The following is a 20,630-nucleotide window of genomic DNA, read 5'->3' as shown; positions in this document are numbered from 1 at the left end:
TGCGGTCGTATAAAAATTATCTTTAAATAACAACATTCTTTCTTTCATAAGTAATAATGGCTACAATACACATGTATTTATTTTCAATTGTCCATTCAGAACAAATAATTTGTTATTTTACTTCGTAAAAATATTGTTAAATCAAACATTAATTTGGTATATGGTGGTAAAAGATATTATTATAAGCCTTGATAATAAAACTATATCTACATTTCTTTAATCTATATTGTTTTAAAAAGTCTATATTTCAATAATGTTATGCCTATTGCAAGTAAAAATGCATATGTAAACTGTAATTGTTCACATATTTGTCCCTTGGTCATAATGGATAGTCATACAACATCTCCCAATTTTTAGAAAGAAAAAGAGTCAAAAACTTGTATTTCACATTCGCCCTTGAACAAATCCCATCATGACCCTCTTGAATATACATCAACATGAAATTGCTATTGCAGAAAATCACTGTGTGATAAAATATGATGATGTTCAAAAATAAAACTTAAGTTGATTGATGGTTATTAACATTGCCTAAACACACATGGCTTATTTCAAACTGAAAGTGGATTTAGATGGTGGGTAGTGGGAGTGTTGCCCATAAAATTGGAAAAATATTAGTTTTTCGTCTGAGTGAAACTATAAGTTCACTCCCCTAACCTCTTAACCTCAAATCCTGAATCCATGCTTGACATTTAATTTCTTTTTAAACTTTTGATTTACAAAGTTTTGAAGCAATAAGCTTCTATTCAAACCATGTATATCGATTCCAAACAATATAACAAAGATTTATCAAATCAAATACTGTAAATTCAGAAATTATTGCGTGCATTTATTAGTGAGATTTTTAAAGAATGAACAAAAAATTGTTTTGTTGAGGGAAACAGCCACAGACCCAAAATTTGGAAGAAAAAAAATAAAAAGATCAGGAGAGCACAAAGAAACACTTATTTGATTCCAAAATGGATCTATAAACTATTTCCCCATACAATAAGAACCCTTTTTTATTTTTTTTAAACATCTTTTAAATAGACCAATGACCTTTAAGATTAATGTCATGAAATTATGTCAATTGTTCTACAACCATGAAAAAATATAATTATTATCCTCTAATGCTAACTAGCAATTTGATAACAAAAACAAAATGTGTTAACATATAAATATTCCTAACCTATATATCACAGTAGGTCATGACGGTGAATTCTGACCTCCACAACAACCGGTTTTTGGCTTTGATTGTGTATATCTGAGATTCAATGTACTTGTAGTTCTAGGGGAATATATATCATCCTTTGGAAGACTTCTAGCTGCAATGAAAATTTAATGTTTCTTTCATATGAAATTATAAATAGTGAGGCTCCATATATGATACATGAACAACGTACACAACAATTAATATAGTTCTGATTGTATAACCAAGGCCTATCTTGGTGCTTTTGATTTTTTTTAATAAACATAAAAAGAAAACATGAGTTTAACTACGTCATCCCGTTTCCGGGACCAGATGAGATGTTCGTGCGCATGTGTAGCTTCAGTTCGTAGCTTTATTTCATAGAAGGCAGACGTGGTCTGTATTTATAGCTTCTATAATGAAATATTTTATTACTATAACTACGAGGTAGTTATTATTTATTGTTTAATCAAGTAAATAAACTCGAGGGGTTTATTATCTATTTATTTTTCTCTGTTGTAAATTTACGGTAATTAGACCGATTTACGGCAGTTGATATTTTTTTGTAACAATGGCGGACGCCATGCTCTCTAAAACTGATGCAAAATCTTTGAAGAAAGGTTCTAGTGCTTCAAATGAGGCAAAAGGAAAAAACCCTAAAAGAAAAGCATCCTGTGATGATTCTCGTTCCAAGAATGACGTTACAAGTAGTAGTAATGGGGCAAAGATTGTCAGCTCTGGCGAGGCCGGAACTGTTACTTCACGACAAAAAGTTTTTAGTCAAAATACTAGCGAAGCTAGCAAAGAGCCCACTTTAGCTGATGTTTTTTCAGTCCTGAAAAATATACAGCAAGAACAGAGTTCACAAAAAACTGATTTCGTGTCTCTCAAGTCTATGGTAGACGAGTTGTATTTTGCTGAGCCTGAGGGTTACGATGAGAGCCAGGGTGCAGACCCTGAAGGAGCTTATGATCAAAATAATAATCATGACAATAATGATCATGTTATAGATGCTGAGGTTGCGGAACCTCCAGCTAAAAAACAAAAAACTGTTGACAAAGAGGATGATGTTTTTAAAGCTGCTGCACAAGCTTACAGGTCTAAAGATAATGTAGATACAAGTGTAGATGACACATTAGCTGATACTGTTAATGAATTTTTCCGTGAGGGAATTTCTGATGAAAAATACAATGAACTGATGAAATCAGTGGCTAGACCAGAGAATTGTGTTTCTCTTACAAGAACTAGAGTTAATCAGCTTATTTGGGATTTACTCTCTCCTCAAACTAGGTCCTTTGACTCAGTTATACAACAGCATCAAGAAACTGTTGTAAAAGCATCTTGTAACATTACAAAATTGTTAAACATGTTGTGTAAGCTAAAACCTGACTTGGGTGACGATTGTCAACAAGAAATGCAGTCTTGCATAGATTTGGGGATTGATTCGTTAGCTTTACTGTCACAATATAACAAGATGACAAATGTAAAGAGAAAGGAATATCAAAGATTTGATTTAAGTCCTGAATATCATCACGAGTTCACCCTTAATTCCTTTCACTGACATGCTTTATGGTGACAATGTCCATCAAAAGTCAAAAGAAATTCAAGATATGAACAGACTTGGTCATAATTTAAATAATAACAATTATGCAAGAGGTAGAGGAAATGTTTTTTCTTGAGGAGGTAGTTTTGGTAGAGGACGAGATTTTGGTAGAGGCTCTCGTCGTGGTGGATACAGAGGTGGTCGTGGCTGTGGTTACGGTGGTAGAGGCCAGTATTCAAATGATCAAGGTGCTTCAAAAAACTTGAGAGCTGTTCCAAGTTTCCGGAGGAAGTAAATTATGCTAAACAGGTAAGTTTAGCAGGTGTCTCTGATATCAAAACTTTTACAGCAGGTAGATTGAAAAATTATGTTGAAAACTGGCAAAAAAGTACTTCTGATAAATTTATTTTGGATACAGTTGAACACTGTCACCTTGAATTTATTGATAATTCAATACCCACTCAAAGTCTCACACTATATCAAAGAATTTTTGATAAAGGCCAAGAAAAAATTATAAATGATGAGATAGAAAATTTGAAAAATTTGGGTGTAATAGTGGAAGTTAATTTTGATACAGATCAATATATCTCTCCAATTTTTACAGTTCCAAAGAAAAATACAAATGAGCATAGAGTGATTCTTAATTTAAAAGAGTTGAATAAATTTATTATTCCCCATCATTTCAAGATGGATACTTTTGAAATGGCTCTAAAATTGGTGAAACCAAATTGTTTTTTCAGTTCAATTGATTTGCGTCATGCATATTATTCTGTTCCTATAGCAGAGGAACATCAGAAACTATTACGTTTTATATGGAAAAACAATATTTTTCAATATACTTGTTTACCAAATGGTTTGCTATCAGCACCTAGAATCTTTACAAAGTTAATGAAGCCTGTTTTTGCAACTTTACGGCAATTTGGTTATATGAATGTAGATTATATTGATGACTATCTTTTGCTTGGAGATACTGAAGATGAGTGCATAGAAAATGTACAAAATACTAATGATTTAATGGAGTGGCTTGGTTTTATAATTCATGAAAGAAAATCTGTTTTCAAGCCTGCCAAACAAATTGTTTTTTTAGGCAATATTATTGATTCTGTATCTATGACAGTTGTGTTGCCAAAAGAAAAAGGAAAATTGATACACTTCAACCAGCTTTAAATGAAGTCTTAGATTTTTTAACAGTGCTTTTTGATAAAGGATTAAGTTATAGTACGATAAATTGTGCAAGATCTGCTTTGTCAGCCTTAGGAATAATGTTTAATGGAGTGACAGTTGGCTCTAACGCTACAATCATCAGACTTTTGAAAGGTGTATATATTAATTTGTGACCTTCAGAACCTAGATAGAGTAAAACTTGGGACGTATCTAAAGTTTTTAATTTTTTACAGAAGTTATCTCCCGTAAAATATATTTCATTGAAAGATTTAACATTGAAGTTAGTAATGTTAATTGTTTTATCCACAGCTTGTAGGACACAGTCGTTATTTTTGCTATGTTTAGACAATTTAGTAAAAGGAAAGGATAGTTATACCTTGTTTTATTCAGGTTTATTGAAACAAAATAGACCTGGGTTTAATGTACATTTTGTTGAACTTTTTGCCTATCCTCCAGATAGGAGATTGTGTGTTTTTACTGTTTTAAAAGAATATTTGATGAGAACAGCTAAAGCACGCGGTAATAGTCAGAAGCTTTTTATAAGTTATGTAAAACCGTTTAAACAAGTCTCAAGAGAAACAATTAGCAGATAAGTCAAAACTGTTATGTCCAAATCAGGAATAAATTTTAAATCATATTCTTCACATAGCACGAGGTCAGCTGTTGTTTCTAAGGCTTTCCATAATCTGATTCCTGTGGAATGTATTTTACGAAGAGCTGGTTGGACCAGTGAAAAGACTTTTGCTAAATTTTATAAGAAGCCAATCGAGTCAAATGAACGACGTTTTCAGAGAGCTGTTCTGAGTACATAGAACTTTATTTGTAAAATTAACTAAAAAATGTATATAGGAGGGATATATTTTTTTTTGGAGGTTTTTTAATATAACTTTTTGACTTATCTCAGGGCTTCTGCTCTTTGAAGTCTCATCTGGTCCCGGAAACGGGATGACGTAGTTAAATTCCAAAACAAAACCTTGGTAAAAGTTGAAGTTCAGTTGGAATTTTAACGTAGTCATCTTTATTTGTAGGGATCAGATGCCCTCCCGATATCCCTCCCCTTTTTTGTGATGTTGTACTTAGTACTTTTGTATGCACAAACCCTTCGACTTTGAAGACTGAAGCTACACATGCGCACGAACATCTCATCTGATCCCTACAACTAAAGATGACTACGTTAAATTCCAACTGAACTTCAACTTTTACCAAGGTAAGTCTTGTTTAGTTTTGGAATTATAGCAATATATTGGATAATACAACAGACCACACAAACGATGACTCCTTGTAAATGTATTAAGGCTCCATATGTGATATGAACAATGTAAACAACAATATATATTATCATTTTGTATGCATCTTCTTTTATTTACACGAGGTACTGTAATTTGTAACATTGTCCCCTGGATTTCAATTTTTGTTTCCCCTTTAAACAGTTGGTTTAGTTTTTTTCTACCTGATATTTAAACAATATCATCACCAACAGCTTTTTTAGGTCTTTTGCAACGTTACCAATATGTAGGATATGCTAATTATCCCAAGCCTTATATTGTAGGTTTATGCTAATCATTCTACACATTCTACTATCACTTACAGCTTTAATGTTTTTTGCAGAGGCAGGTTATAGAGGGGGTTTCTGCAGTGCCCCCAACCCTTTATGGTTAATTTTATTATTTTTTTATTGGAAATAGTGACTGCCAGCCTTTTTCTGTGACACAATTGCTTGTGTACATTTTATTTAGAACTATAAAGGTTTCACTTCTATTTTATTTTGAGTGTAATTGTGTACTTTTACTTAATGTTAGCTATGGGAATTTAGACAACTAGAGTTAGGAGTACAATACTGTAATTTCTAAAGAATTTTGATAAAAAAAACAGGTATTTCTTCTAAAGTGTTGCTGATAAACAGATGAATAGAAACATAAAATTTATTAATAGTTCACACAAAAAATTTAAATCCATGAACATTGTATATTTATTTCTATAAATTTCTTTAAACAGTAATTCTTGTAAATAAATAAATAAATAGATAATTAATATATGAACTGAAGTTTTTATAAATAATAAAAGTTGCTTTCTCCCTAAAACAGGTATTATGGCACTATTGAACAGTGTGTATTTTGCAGAATGCTTTTATGCATTGAATACCTATATATATGTGGTAACATTCCTACTTCACATTAAAACTCAAAGTAGACCATTCACACAGTGTCCAAGATAACAGAACCCTTATGATGATAAACATATAAATCAAGCATACCTATTTTCATAAAAAGTTCAGGAACATTGACAGCTGTCAGAGCACTGGTCTCTATAAATATTGCATTGATTAGACTTGCATACTCTTCTGCATCTAAAATACAATATATGAGCTTTGTTTCAGTATGTTCATTTCTCTTACAGAACACATATAATTAAAGATGTCTGTATCATTTGTATTTCATTTATTAGAAACAAAATATTGAAATCACAACGCCAAGAGTGATAATTATAAGGAGATGACTATGCCAGCTATTTCGTGAAACTGATTTACCCTCCACACAACTTAACTAGAGGGTGGTGATGGGAGCCAAAAGGTAGATATTTTCTGAAGCACCACTAATTCATTGCAAGTTTTTAAAGTCAGAGAGCTAAAACATATTTTGTACAAATGCACAGGGATGGCTAAGTTGGAACTAACTTTTTAACACATTTTAGCTTTCAATGTATGGTTTTCTGCCTTGTAAGGCACACCTTCTAGTAGTGGCAAATAATCATGCAAAGTTTCATATCCAAACTCCAAGAGGTTTGAAAGTTAGAGACCCAAAACATTTTTTGCACACATGCAGTGGTGCCTAAGTTGAACTAATTCTTCAACTATGGCTTTCCCTGGGGGAGTTTCTTCCTTACACAAGACACACCTTTTAGAAGTGGTGAATAATCATGTCAAGTTTCATTACCAAACTCTTTATCTGTGTTATCTTTTTCTTCTTAGAGTAATTTACATGCCAATGTTAAACCACCTGATCTTGGGTAGAGCTCATTGGTAATGACTATCAAGAAGATCTCAATAAGAACAGCAACTTAGACAATAATAACATACAGTTTTAGTCTCATATACATCTCTTTTTCTTTTATCCTCATTTACCTGTATAACAATCTATTTCTGTGACAATAAAATTACCCATAATCTTTAAGATTCTGATAGTGAATTTAAACCTTGCAATATGGTTTTTAACTATGGCTGCTTTAAATCTCCTTTTATCCATACACCACATTTAATCTTTAATTTACAGTATCTGTATTCAATTTCATTGACATATGATGATTTAATCTAAATTTTACCCCGTTTGCTAACTTCTCTCAGATCTTCCAGATCACACTTGTTTCCAGCAATGGCCAGTATAATATTATGGGATGCATTTTTCTTCAATTCATTGATCCAATCTTTCACTGTTTTGAACGTTGACTGTAAGAAAAGACAAGCAGGCATACATGACTTTGCCAGTATTTATATATACAGTAATTGTGATAATTCCCTGATATATATGGTATTATCTAGTACTGTGGATTCATTTATTTTCGTGGATTGAAGAAAGTTTGCATTTCAAGGATATTTGATTTCATGGTTTTGACAAAATCTGCATACAAGCCTTTAGAAAATGTTTAAGTCGTTGAATATTTAATTGGTGGTGCACCTTTACCCACGAAATCCACAAAAAATGAGATCCCACAAGTTATAATGAACCGCAGTTTTCAGTATTGGCTTAATTATAAATTTGATTTTGTCACATGTAATAGTTATATCACTGACTTATTTTAATGTGTATTTTCTCTTTTGTTTGATAAATTGCTGCTGATGATCAAGATAATGGGAAGGTTGAGTTTTCAGAAAACTAGCTCAAATCAACCACGTTTCCTTACCTGGGGCAATGCGGCATTGCCCCAGGTAAGGAATATCATTAGTCATGGTAAATACAGTCAAACCTTGTTGTATCAAACTCAGGCAATTAGAAATCTTGGTAAACTCTTGTATATTTCAAAGTCCCCTCGAAGAAAAATGAACATAAATTATAAACCATGATGTGTTTTCATCTTAACATACCAGGTTGAGATATAACGTACAATAATGGAACAATGGGATGTGTATATCACAACCTCAGATGACTGTAAACTTAGAAAAGTCAAATAGTTATGTTGGGTCACTTTGGCTTATTAAGGTTAGACTGTACATGTATTTCATTAGTCTTTAATGTTGATTGAAAACCTTTAGCAGTCTTTCTTTTTTAATTCATTCAAAACTTCCTTGACAATTTAAGAGCTGATGTAAATCAATAAAACTCACATGTAGACCTCTTACCAAAACCCACATGTAGACCTCTCACCAAAACCCACATGTTGACCTCTAACCAAAACCCACATGTTGACCTCTAGTTGTCTTTTAGGCTTTATGTATTGTTTGGTTGCTCTCTCATTGACATGTACACCACAACTTAGTTCTTTTTAGTATTATTGAACCTTACATTTTCTATTTGGGATGAAGACAAAATGTGTCTCACTCTGGGGTCTTACAGTACTGCCCTTCTCTACTTAGTTATAATTGGGAATTTTACAATATAAGTTTTAATCAAAGAAAATAAATCAACAACATATATTCAACCTTTTTTTCATTAAAATAATCCTGTATTAATGTATTCTTCATTAATTCCTACTTTAAAAGGGAAAACCACCAAAAATTCTTTCTAATTCAGACAGTCTGCTCTATAGAATGACTGTATCAGAATTGAACTGTGTGGAAAGCTTTTGATGCAGTTTTGTAAATCAATAGATTTTTAGACAAAACATTGCTATGTATGCTATGAGTGCTGTTATTATATTGTTAATTTTTTCGTTCGAATCACATGGTTTTCTAACAATAATAGAACAACTGTTTTTTATATAAACCAAAGCACTTTCTAAAATGTTATCTTCTGTTTGAGCTAATCTTATTCTGTTTTTACTGAGTATAAAACTAAATTTTCATTTTAAGTTTTAACTTAACATTGTCTGACACTTGAAACTTACATCCCTTGATACATCATAAACAACAATGGCTGCTGCAGCACCTCTATAATACATGGGAGCTAGGGATCTATACTAAAAATATATAAATAAAGTTTACATTATACATATATTTGTCATTTGGAGAATTTGGTGTTAAAGACTGATCTGTTTAATTTATTCACAACTTATTTTTCATCTCTGAGTTATTCAGCGCTTGCATTTGACATATTGTATAGACAGCTGTCTATTGTTGAAGACTATATTACCCTCTAAATATTTTTAGGCTATATGCCTTGTTTGTTGCTTTCTCACAACTGTATACCCCATATCTCCTTTTATTCATTTTGATAGATGATTCATTGTTCTTGGCTTAAAATTTAGTAGCAAATATTTCATTCGAAAATACAATATATATAAAATATGTAAGTTCTATAATGTAGGTTAGCTAGACATAGGATGAAAAATTTTGGCTACCACTTAAAAAAGATGGTATGTTTGGTAGGACAGAAATTTTACCCTGCAACAGGTCACCTAGTGAATCTTCAAAGTTTTATTGTAGGGTTCTTCAGCATGTGAGAATGTGATGCTCTCCTAACATGTGGTATCAGATCTGACATCCCCAATCAGGCCAAACGTGCCTATGATTTTCAAACATCCCAACATGATGTTTGCCAGAAAATCAGCCTAAATAGTCGCATATATGTTGACCTCTAGCTGTCTTTTAGTTATTTGTGTTGTTGGGTTGCTGTGTTACTGATATATACTCCCCATCTCCTTTTATTCATAAGCATCAATTGCTGGATAGAGATCAAAAGACTTTGGCAACTCTGTGATTGAGGTGATAATAATGCTGACAATTCAATATCTTTTTTTCACCCAAAGAGTTTTTTTTTCATCCAAAACACAATGTAACTTTATTGACAAGTGACGTCATTTCTGTCAAAAGAAGATAAAATTGAGAATGGAAATGGGGAATGTGTCAAAGAGACAACAACCCAACCAAAGAGCAGAAAACAGCCGAAGGCCACCAATGGGTCTTCAACACAGCGAGAAAATCCTGCACCCAAAGGCGGGCTTCATCTGGCCCCTAAACAAAATGTGTTCTAGTTCAATGAAAATGGACGACACACTAAACTCCAAAACAAATAAATGAACTAAAATTACAAAACATACAAGACTAACAAAGGCCAGAGGCTCCTGACTTGGGACAGGCGCAAAAATGCGGCAGGTTTAAACATGTTTTGTGAGATCTCAACCCTCCCCTTATACCTCTAGCCAATATAGAATAAACAAACACACAGCAATACGCACAGTAATCAACATTTCTTTCACATTTGTAACTTTAATCCAAAATTCAACGTACCTTTTCTTGACCAGCAGTGTCCCATATTTGAAAAGCATAGTGTTGATCATCAACTGCAATCTTCTTACTCATAAAAGAAGCCCTGAGTAAGAATTAAGGTACAACATTAGATTTCAGACACAGCTCATACTACTATAATCAATGATAATGACATAAATTCCAAACTCAAAGGAATATATTTATGTAATATACAGCTGTCATTAATGATTGAAAACCAAATGAATAATGATTGATTGATTGTTGATATTTAACACCACTGACAGTGCTATTGGCTATATTGTGGTGGCTAGTTTTCATTAGAGAAGGAAGTCAGAGTGCCTGGAGAGAAGCACCAATCTTCAACAGGAAACTGGCAATCCTAGTCAATCTAAATCAGAGTTGAGTGCACCTACCATGTGCAGGGTTTGAACTCATAACCTCAGTGGGACAGACTGGAGATTTACTTACACCACTTGGGCACCATGTTCCCTCAAATCAAGCATGCAATACACTGATACATGAAAACTTAAAGATTTTTTTTTAGAATAAATATTCTGATTTCATTATTTAATATCTAGGTCTGATTAATACAAACTCAAATTTCACCTTCATTATTCTTTTGCTCAAATTTGTTTTATAGTTAAAAGTTTGGATTGATATTATTTTGTATAAATTTTAAAGGTACAACCTAACAGTGATATTGTTTGCCACAAATTACAGCCGAAATTCGGCTTTTTCCCCTAGAGAAAATTCCCAATTACTAAAAAAAATGGCTTAAAATTCCTCCCAAAAAGTTTTACATTTTCCCCAAACAGTGATGGCATTGGTAGTAGTGTATGTAAATATCGTATTCATGTTATTATTTTGATATTAGAAAGCACTTTTGAGATCCGGTTTTCTGATCAGAATCATCATGGTGTTTGTAACACATGTGGGTTTCAATGCATTAAGTACCATCATTGCTTCTGTTTCTTTTCCCTCTCCGAAAAGTACCTTTCAGGTTGAAAATGTCTGACAACCAAAATATACACGAAAAAACAGTACAAAAAAGACAGCAAAGGTCAGCAAAAAATCGGAGATGTGTGTAGAATAAAATATACAAATTTCCCAATTTCATTAAAAAATATGCATTTTTCCCAATAAAAAACGGTAGAGGTAGTTTTGAAAAAAGACAACAATATCACTGCCTAAAGACTGGTTATTTGGGTCATCCATCAGGTTCTTTCATATAAATGACATTTCATTATGTTCATTTACATAATGTTAACAGATTTCAGGTTGATCAAAATTATCCGCCAACATGGTATACATTTTACGCTACAGTAAATGTAAGAGAAATCCATCCTACATAAATAGAAGTGTCTCTTATTAGTAAGATCATTCTCTATTTTCACTTGTGCATTCATTGTTTTGTATAATTTTACATTATACATCTATCAGTCAGGGGTAATACTTACTTAGACAAGTGGTTTTTTTTTTTATTTAATGGTACGCTCAAATAAATTATTTTATAGGTAGAGCTACATATGTATATCCCTTAGTCATGTTAGTCATTCAGATTTTGTTTATTTGTATAAGTGAAAAAGTCATATTTTCTTCTTTTGTGTTTGTCTGATGTTAATTGTTGTTTTTACTGTTCATAAAAGTTCAAATTCATATCACATCAACATGTTCTCATTCTGATATGCATGTAATATTTGTCACTAGACATTAAAAACCAATCCATCACCATGATCACTATCATCCAATTCACATAAAACAAGTTCATTGCATAATGCATAATCAATATTACCCTATAGTACTTTCTAAAGCTGGTTTGAAGGAATCAGTCACAAATCTCATAACAATGCTGGACTTTCCAACTCCAGATTCCTGTCAATAAAAGAAGAATGTAACTGTACCATTCTATATAGTTGCTTAATATGGTAGGAATATTCTTCCAAGCATTTTTTTTTTTGCAATTTGGTAAACTGGTTATTTATTGTTTATCTTTCAATTGTGAGGCCAATGGCATAGGGTTAATTATCTTAGTGACTTACAAAATGTATTGAGTGATTGTTTTTAAATGATAATGATTGCGTTATATCGATTTGATATAACCAGATCCATTTCAACATGTAAACACAATTGATGGCCTTAGAATTAAACATCATTTCACAGTAGTATTCTGATTCATTCAGGAAATATAAGTACAAATGTAATGCTATAATCATGATAATACATAGCTATACATATACGGAAATTAATTAAATGTCCTCTTTCATCAGTAACATCTGCTTCATATTAGTAACATGTAAGTTTAGTACACATTTGTTCTCTCATTTATCCTCAGTCACATATGTTTATGGATCAGACAATTAATGCATTCATTTCATTATGGGTCAAAAACCAGGTTGTTGTAACTCAACTCCATCAGCATGATCAGCAAGTGTCCTGTTTCTCAGTCGCTCAATCAACACCAGCAAAAACGATTTCCACTGAATCATCCTGTGTGAAGGGAACATCACAAACTCAATGAAATATAGGTAAATGAAACGTTGTCCAAAGTGTTTTCATGAATATAAATGAACTCTTCTGGAAAGTGAAACTTACCCCTAGTAAACACACTTTAACTTCACGAATTGACATTGTCATTCACAATAAATCATCTTTACTTATGGAATATTTATTAGATGTAAGCTTTTTTATAATGTTCAATTTGAACAAATAATGTGAATGCTTTATATTGTTTTGTTTTCAGTGCTGGAAACCAAACAACCAAGTTTCAGTTCAGGCATGACAAATATCCGCCATATTATAGATCACATGATTTTGCTTGAGCTAACTACCACATTATGAGTACAAACAATGACGGTCGGTAAATAAGACATCGGATCGATCTCTCTAACTGGCGAGGTAACCACCAGTAGAGCAGAATAATGTTGCATCGTGAGTGCTATATTTATCTCAGTTTTACAAAAGTAATTTCAGATCCATTTTTATATTGCATGCAGAAGAAATGTCTTTTTTGATCTTTTTTTCAAGTACATGTACTTTTACTTCAGTTTTAATATACTCTATTTTGATAAGTAGAGAGAAAAGCAGATGGAGAAAAGCTTCAAGAGTACACACTTTTCATATATTATTTTCAAATTATATCTTCTATTTCCGTTCTGTCTGTTCATGGCAAAATCCTGTTTCCCTCAGTCTACTGAATTGACCTCTTAAGAATCATTGAAAAGTTATGTACTGTGAGTGTGTACTAGAGCTTCGAAAACAAACTTGTAGACGTGTATCTGTCAATTTATGTTCACAAAAAAAATTGATTTGCAAAGAAGAAAAGCATTCTATGCTTTTGTGTTTTAATACTGCTCTATGTGTATCGAATTTCGCTCCACATCATTTCACCAGTTGTAACTCTAACAAAGTGTACAAATAAACAAAGCTATCGCTTTCTCGGTATGATAATTTCCAGGTAAAACCTAAAATCAAACGATTAATAATGTTGTGTGCATCCGTGATTTAATCACTGGCTAAAACGATTTTTTTTTTGTAAATTGATCACGAGTTATCCTTCTTTTCTCGATATTTTCAGCTTGGAACATGAAAGACCACGAAATACATTGCGTACACTTTTAATAATAAAAAAAAACAGATTTTCAAAATGATGAAAAAACATAAGAAGAAAAAAAATGAATTTCTTTATAGATATTAAAAATTATATTTAGCCTTCACAGTGTATTCAGTATAAATGCTGACTGTTCGTCGAGTGAAACCTTTGTGAAGTAATCCATGTGTAATCGTGACTGGGTAACATTATGAATATCTGTGTCGTCAGTAATCTGTTTTGATTAAAACTTTTTATCAGCGTTCTATAAGAGTTGTTTTATCGGTTTACAGCTACTTTTTTTTCTATTTCAATAGCAATCAGCAAATACGTGTATCGTTCGTTTTTGTCACTAGTCCCTTTTTTTATATTGACCTAGCAGAAGTTTCAGGTCTGACGGGGTTGCTAAATGTATCTCAATTATTCACACGCTGTAAAAATTATAAATTGTTGTACATTTTACTCATAAATTGTTATAATGTTTCTTAAAAAGATCAGCTTATGTCCCAAGTCATGAGCCTGTTATTCAGTGGTTGTCGTTGGTCCATGTCTATTATATTTGTTTTTCGTAAATTATCTCGTTTGAATTGTTTCACGTTTTGTCATGTCGGGCCGTTTATAGCTTACTTTACAGTATAGGGTTTGCTCATTGTTGAAGGCGTACCGTACGGTGACCTATAATTGTTTACATCATCATCATTTGAACTCTGGTGGAAAATCGTCTCATTGAAAATCATACCACATCTCCTTTATCTTTATATTATGAAGTCGTATAGTTGGTTTACCGATTTAACAGCAGTTTTCGTAAGAATCAACTGCATGTATGTATTGACAAAAATCTGATCTGTCAGCTTCATTCTTATGCTGCGTTCACACGTAATTCGAATTCGATTCGCATTAACTAATTCGAATTAGTTTAATTCGCATTCGAAACGTTTTACGTCCAAACGTAATTTCTAATTCGAATTGCAATGCGCGTCAAATTCGCTTTACTATCCGAACGACGTTAACTTTTAATTCGTATTAACAAAAACGCATTTCTAATGCGAATTGGATAATGCGATTTAGCCAATTCGAATCAATTCGAATTAAAAAAGAAGAGTGTGTGGACGCGATTAGCGAATTCTATTCGCATTCAATTCGAATTCAATTCAATTCAATGCCGTGTGAACGAGGCATAAGGTATAAAGCTGACTTAACTGAATTTAGAGAAACTAGAGGAGCCAATGATTCTGTTTCGTCGCTTAATATCGATACATCATAACTCGATCAATCTGACTGTAGGTCTTTATGTTCACTATTTTTTTCATATAAATAGTCTAATTCAAAGCAAAGCATCACCAAGGTTAAGTCAAATCTAACATATGCCTCACCCGACTGAATAAAATATCCTGGGTCCTGGTTTTCAAAGTGATCTTAGGACTAAGACATGTACTAAGACGGCTTAAGTCGTATCTTTCCTAAGACATGTCCTAAGATGATATTAGGTCATATATTAATCTTAAATAATGTTTTTGAAAGTGTCTACTGATAGGTTAAATCTTAGAATTTCTCGAAAAATTAGGACATAAAAATACATGTCTCAAAACGGTCTTAGAATAGTAATAAAATGATTTCCTCTACGATTTAAAATATTTACGTTAACGGTTGAATAAGAAGTAAAAAATATGATAAAAACGACTGAATTTTTATGATTCTACTAGAAGGTCTGTTTTATCGAATAGGCGCTTTTGTCAATTTTCTACCCACATAAAACCGTTTATTAAAAAGTAACATTTATGGTACAATAAAAATGTCTTCTTTTGATTACTATATTGTTTATTCGCATAAAACCTAATAGAACTACTTATAAAACGGAAGTAAAACTATTATTTTATATGATAGTTCTTAATAAATCAGTAATTTTATGTAACATTTACTTCACAGATGGAGCTAAACCACAGACTTGTTTATCTGAACGTGAAATCTTGTTACCAGTAACTATTAGTAATTTTTCGGATAATATAAATTGATGCTTTAACTGACAAAAAAGATTCCGTTTGATTAATTTCTCTCCCTTTTGTTTGCTTTTCTAATAGTCTAAAAATCAAATTATGATCTAGAATATTTGCATAATGTGGGACTAGAACGTTATTCCAACATTGCGCATGGTTTTGATGAAGAACTGTTATAATTGACTTAATAAGATGTTTAGTTGCAAGTTAATCATAACCAACGATTTATACAATACTAAATGTGTTTTTTGGCTTTACGGCTTCATGCAGGGAAAAAGATAAGAATGATATCATCGATAAATAATGCGACTGATGTGAAGAAAATGAATTTTTAAATGGCATGTTTGGTTAACCGATTTGTAAAAAGAAAATAGAATTATCCATTAGACAATGGATATCGGCCACTGACGAGCGATGTGGTTCAATTGAATTAGAACTTCTTGTGAGAAAACCACAACACACCACAATATTACGGAAGTCGGTTTGGGCCACAGTGTACATAACTATTTTGTGTCCTTATTTTATTACGACATCGTATATAGCTTTGTCGTTATAACGTCGAAAATAACGACATCCTGATATCACTGTTAGTGGCCCTTACCGGCTTCTGTTAAAAATCGTGAAGATTTATAAAAATGTATGAACGAAAGGAGATGTTGGATTTAAACATCAATGAGACAGAAAACCAACAATATATGTATTCCCAAAAAATCACTCACATATGTACTCATTCAAATAAAATTTAGAAAGATATGCATATTGTATAATAATTGATATAATTCAAAATGGAATGGAATTTTCTTCTTTTTTTTTTGGAAGTCTACATCAATTTTGCTAATCGAGTTGCTCATATATAGTATGAATAACAGGAAACGTGTGGAAAACACCGATAAGACAGCAAACCGACAACATCTTCAAGACAATACATTCGAGTCGTCATATAACGCGTCTGAAAATGATTTGTTTTCAATTCTAAAGAATACTCGGGTTTTTCTTATGGTTTTTAAATTTCATAACTGTTACTATATAAACCAATAATTGAATAAGAAAACACGTTTCCCCGTCAAATAATAATAAAACCTATAATGTCAAAATAACCACACACAGAACAGTATCAGTAAGGAACAGTTAACCTAACCACCCGTAATTCATTCTTACAAAAGGTTACGTTCGGAAGTGATTGATTATAAACGTTTAAACTAAGATTGATAAAATATGTTTTGTTCGAACTGCAGGTGCGAAAATTACAATGTAATTGACTTCTTCAATAACTATTGTAATCTGTGACCCTGTGAAGGAAAACATCAAATGGTAACAAATATAAAGAAATTGTGTAATATGATAGATTTCTGTAAGTTCAGTCGTGCTTTTCTGAGTCAGTTCGGAATTGTTTTTTGGCAATTTTATAAATGACCTGATGTAACACCTGCTAGCATACCTGATGATTGCAAAAACATCAAAGACTTCAAATATAGAATCTGCATGGAGGTATCTTGTTGAGTACAAAGGTGTTTGTGTAACGTTATAGGTGCAAATGTACAGAAACTGTCAATATATATATTAATTGCTTTGTATTTTATGTTTTTAGGAAAATGCAATGGTATGCTCCTGATAAGTGAATCTTTGAATAGAAAAATTCTGAAAGAGTGGATAGTATGCATACACGTTTATATTTCCATGCTATCGAGGAAGATCAGCAACGAAAAAATGCACGACCTAAAGTACCAAATGAATTTGAAAATTACTGTGGATATATGTTGGGGTACTAACTATACTTAATGAAAGTGATATACAATAAAACAAATGAATTCGTGTGCTTTAAGAAATGTTGATATACGGTAATCGGACCGTGCGAGTATTTATAAACAACCCGATTACTCCGGCCTCACTATCGGATATTCTGTGTAGAGCAAACAACATTACTCCGGCCTCACTATTCGTACAGAAAATTCTTTGGATGATTTATACAGGTTACAATGTAACTTTTTCTGCACGGAAACATTATAAAGTTCAAAACTGAAGGATTTATTTATTTTGTTTTTCGACCAGACGTACCCGAAAGAAAACAATACTACGAAGAAACAATCCCTTGTTCATAGTTCATATCAACCCCTCTCCGCATCTGTTTCTTTAATGAGTTTGATTGTATCATATCTTTGTCAATTTATTCACATTTCACTTTTGAAGAATTTAAACATTATTTTCAAGTATTTAGAGCTTAAATTACGCCATTAGTTAACATGATCTGCTACAAAGGAGAACATTTTATCTTCTTTTCCATAATTTTGTGCCATCTGTTGAGTAGGTATATATTTCATTTTAGTATAATATATGATTTAGAGGTCAACCCCTATGTTGGTCAATAAAAATACAATCTTTCATCGAGTGATAAGAAAATTTACAGGAGGTCTTCTTTCATGGGAATTTAATTTGTTAAACTTGTTGTTTCTTCTCTTAAAAAAACAGTTTGTTTTCCTCTCAAAACGAAGTCTTTATGCTCACAGAAATATTTGCTCATAGAAACATTTGAAAACTTTTAGGCACAACATTTCGATTAAACTGGTCTTAAGTTTTTAAGGTTATGTTCTCTTTAATCGCACTATACAACTTGACTGATGTAAGAACAAACTTCAATTCCAAGTAAATCTTGTGAAATGATAAAGGAGAACACGTGACATTTTTTTGTTGTTTTTTTTTTTTTTTTGTTAACAGGGTCAAAAGGAACTCTTCAAAAGAGCGACGGAAAGACACCAAGGTGAAAATCCCATAAGTTGAAGAAAAGCAGACAAAACCATGACCAAAAGAAAAACAGACGAACCCATGGCCAAAAGAAAAACAGACAAAACCATGACCAAAAGAAAATCAGACGAAACCATGACCAAACGAAAAAAAAAGAAATGACAAACAACGTGCATTCCACACAAAACTACACAGAAAATTAAAGATTGAACAACTCGATCCCCACTAAAATATGGGGTAAACTCATGTGCTCCAGAAGGAAACGCAGCACTGTACATGGTGCCCGTCGTATTGGCACAAAATCCTCGGTGATAAGTCCCATTCGGTGATGCCATAATCGAGGGAAAGAGGAATCGGATTGTGGCTACGACAAATGAGACATTTATGTGACCATGTGTGATACAGATATCCTATATAACGGTCAACCAAATAGTGATTACTTTTGCAATAACGTTAACATATAACATCTGCATGAATTGTTGATCTGTGACCATCAAGAATATCATCAATAGGAGACTGAATGGCTTGGGAAAGACATCAATTACCTCTAGATGTCTTTACGGTTCATTGTGTCGTTGGGTCGCTGTCTCATTGACGAGTCCACAAATCTGTTAATTTATGTCAATGCTTTCTGGAGAAAATGGTTTGATTGAAAACTTTGATTATTCAGTGTTTTCTCTTTATATTCATGTCCGTTCAGATAAATGACTTTCAAGGATTTTGCCTTCTCTGCTGTTTTTATAATGAGTTCAGTGGAATTCTTATCCCTAAAAGATTTGGTATGATGTAATTATTTTATTTTTACAGGACTGATCTGAGATGTCTCGATATTGATTTAGCTGCAGGTTTTAATTCAACAGTGCCTGCCAAAACCCTATAGCCCCTAGCTCATGACTAGTAAAACTTAGTTCGGGTTATTGAAATTTTCATAATATATGGGAAATGTGTACTAGTGTGAAGCTAGCCGTCGATAACATAATATATGGATTGTTTGAGTATATGTCCCAGTTTGAAGATGCATATGTCATCGCTTTTGTTCAATCTTTTTATCTACAGTAATCGCAAAATTTCTATAATTTTATTTAATCATACTTTTATTTATAATTGTAGTTTCAGTTAACATTATTTCACTATTCGCAAGATTTCAATGAATTGTTTCTTGGTTAAATGTGTATTTTGTCCTCAACCTTTTTATTTACTTTCATTTCAAATGACGCGGACCTTGCAGAAGACACCTATTGATTTAAGATTTGATATTGCTATAAATAACATAACCACATTGGATAATTACAGCATAAAATTATATTATTGTAATAATCTATTAATTACCCACACCACTTCATCGAACGCGGTCTCATCTCATGAATATTATTGACGGCTAGCCTCATGAATATTAACGCCGGCTAGCTTCACACTAGTGAAATGTGTCCATGGGACACAGATGATGCCCCCGCTTGTCTATCATATAAAGTTATAAAGGGACAAAACTGAAAAACGGTAATAGTGAGGCTACCCAAATTTGTACTTGATCTGAGCTTTGTGTTAATAACAATTGTGTATAAGTTTCATAACATTTGGTTGAGGCAAACTTAAGTTAGAGAACGGAAACGAAAAATTTAGCATTTTTTCCATTTGTAAAGGGGCATAACTCTAGATCAATAAAAGTGACACCCCAAGAAAACAAATTTGATCTGTATTTTGTAGTAATAAGCATTGTGTATAAGTTTCATAACATTTGGTTGTGGCTTACTTAAGTTAGAGAACGGAAACAAAAAATTCAGCAATTTTTCCATTTGTAAAGGAGCATGACTATAGAACGGTTAAAGTGACACCACCAAAATTCAAACTTGATCTGTATTTTGTGGTAATAAGCATTGTGTATAAGTTTCATAGCATTTGGTTGAGGCAAACTTAAGTTAGAGAACGGAAACGAAAAATTCAGCATTTTTTCCATTTGTAAAGGGGCATAACTCTAGAACAATAAAAGTGACACCCCCAAAATTCAAACTTGATCTGTATTTTTTTATAATAAGCATTGTGTATAAGTTTCATAACATTTGGTTGCGGCTAATTTAAGTTAG

At 32.4% G+C, this 20,630-nt stretch overlaps 1 protein-coding gene across 1 annotated transcript; it reads right to left on the bottom strand.

The window, feature by feature from the left end:
- Positions 1-740: 740 nt before the first annotated feature.
- LOC127700262 (ras-related protein Rab-22A-like) lies at positions 741-13,153 on the bottom strand. Its single transcript, XM_052203684.1, has 7 exons — positions 12,823-13,153; positions 12,023-12,102; positions 10,252-10,333; positions 8,910-8,981; positions 7,191-7,314; positions 6,127-6,219; positions 741-1,301 (listed from the first exon to the last, which is right to left on the bottom strand). The coding sequence occupies exons 1-7, from the start codon at positions 12,862-12,864 to the stop codon at positions 1,183-1,185; spliced, it is 612 nt and encodes a 203-aa protein (XP_052059644.1). The 5' UTR covers positions 12,865-13,153; the 3' UTR covers positions 741-1,182.
- Between the last annotated feature and the right edge of the window lie 7,477 nt (positions 13,154-20,630).

The sequence above is a fragment of the Mytilus californianus genome, unplaced genomic scaffold (genome assembly GCF_021869535.1).
Source record: "Mytilus californianus isolate M0D057914Y unplaced genomic scaffold, xbMytCali1.0.p SCAF_5, whole genome shotgun sequence".
Taxonomy (NCBI): domain Eukaryota; kingdom Metazoa; phylum Mollusca; class Bivalvia; order Mytilida; family Mytilidae; genus Mytilus; species Mytilus californianus.
Note: the sequence above shows the minus strand (reverse complement) of the source record. Positions and strands in the feature narration are given on the sequence as shown.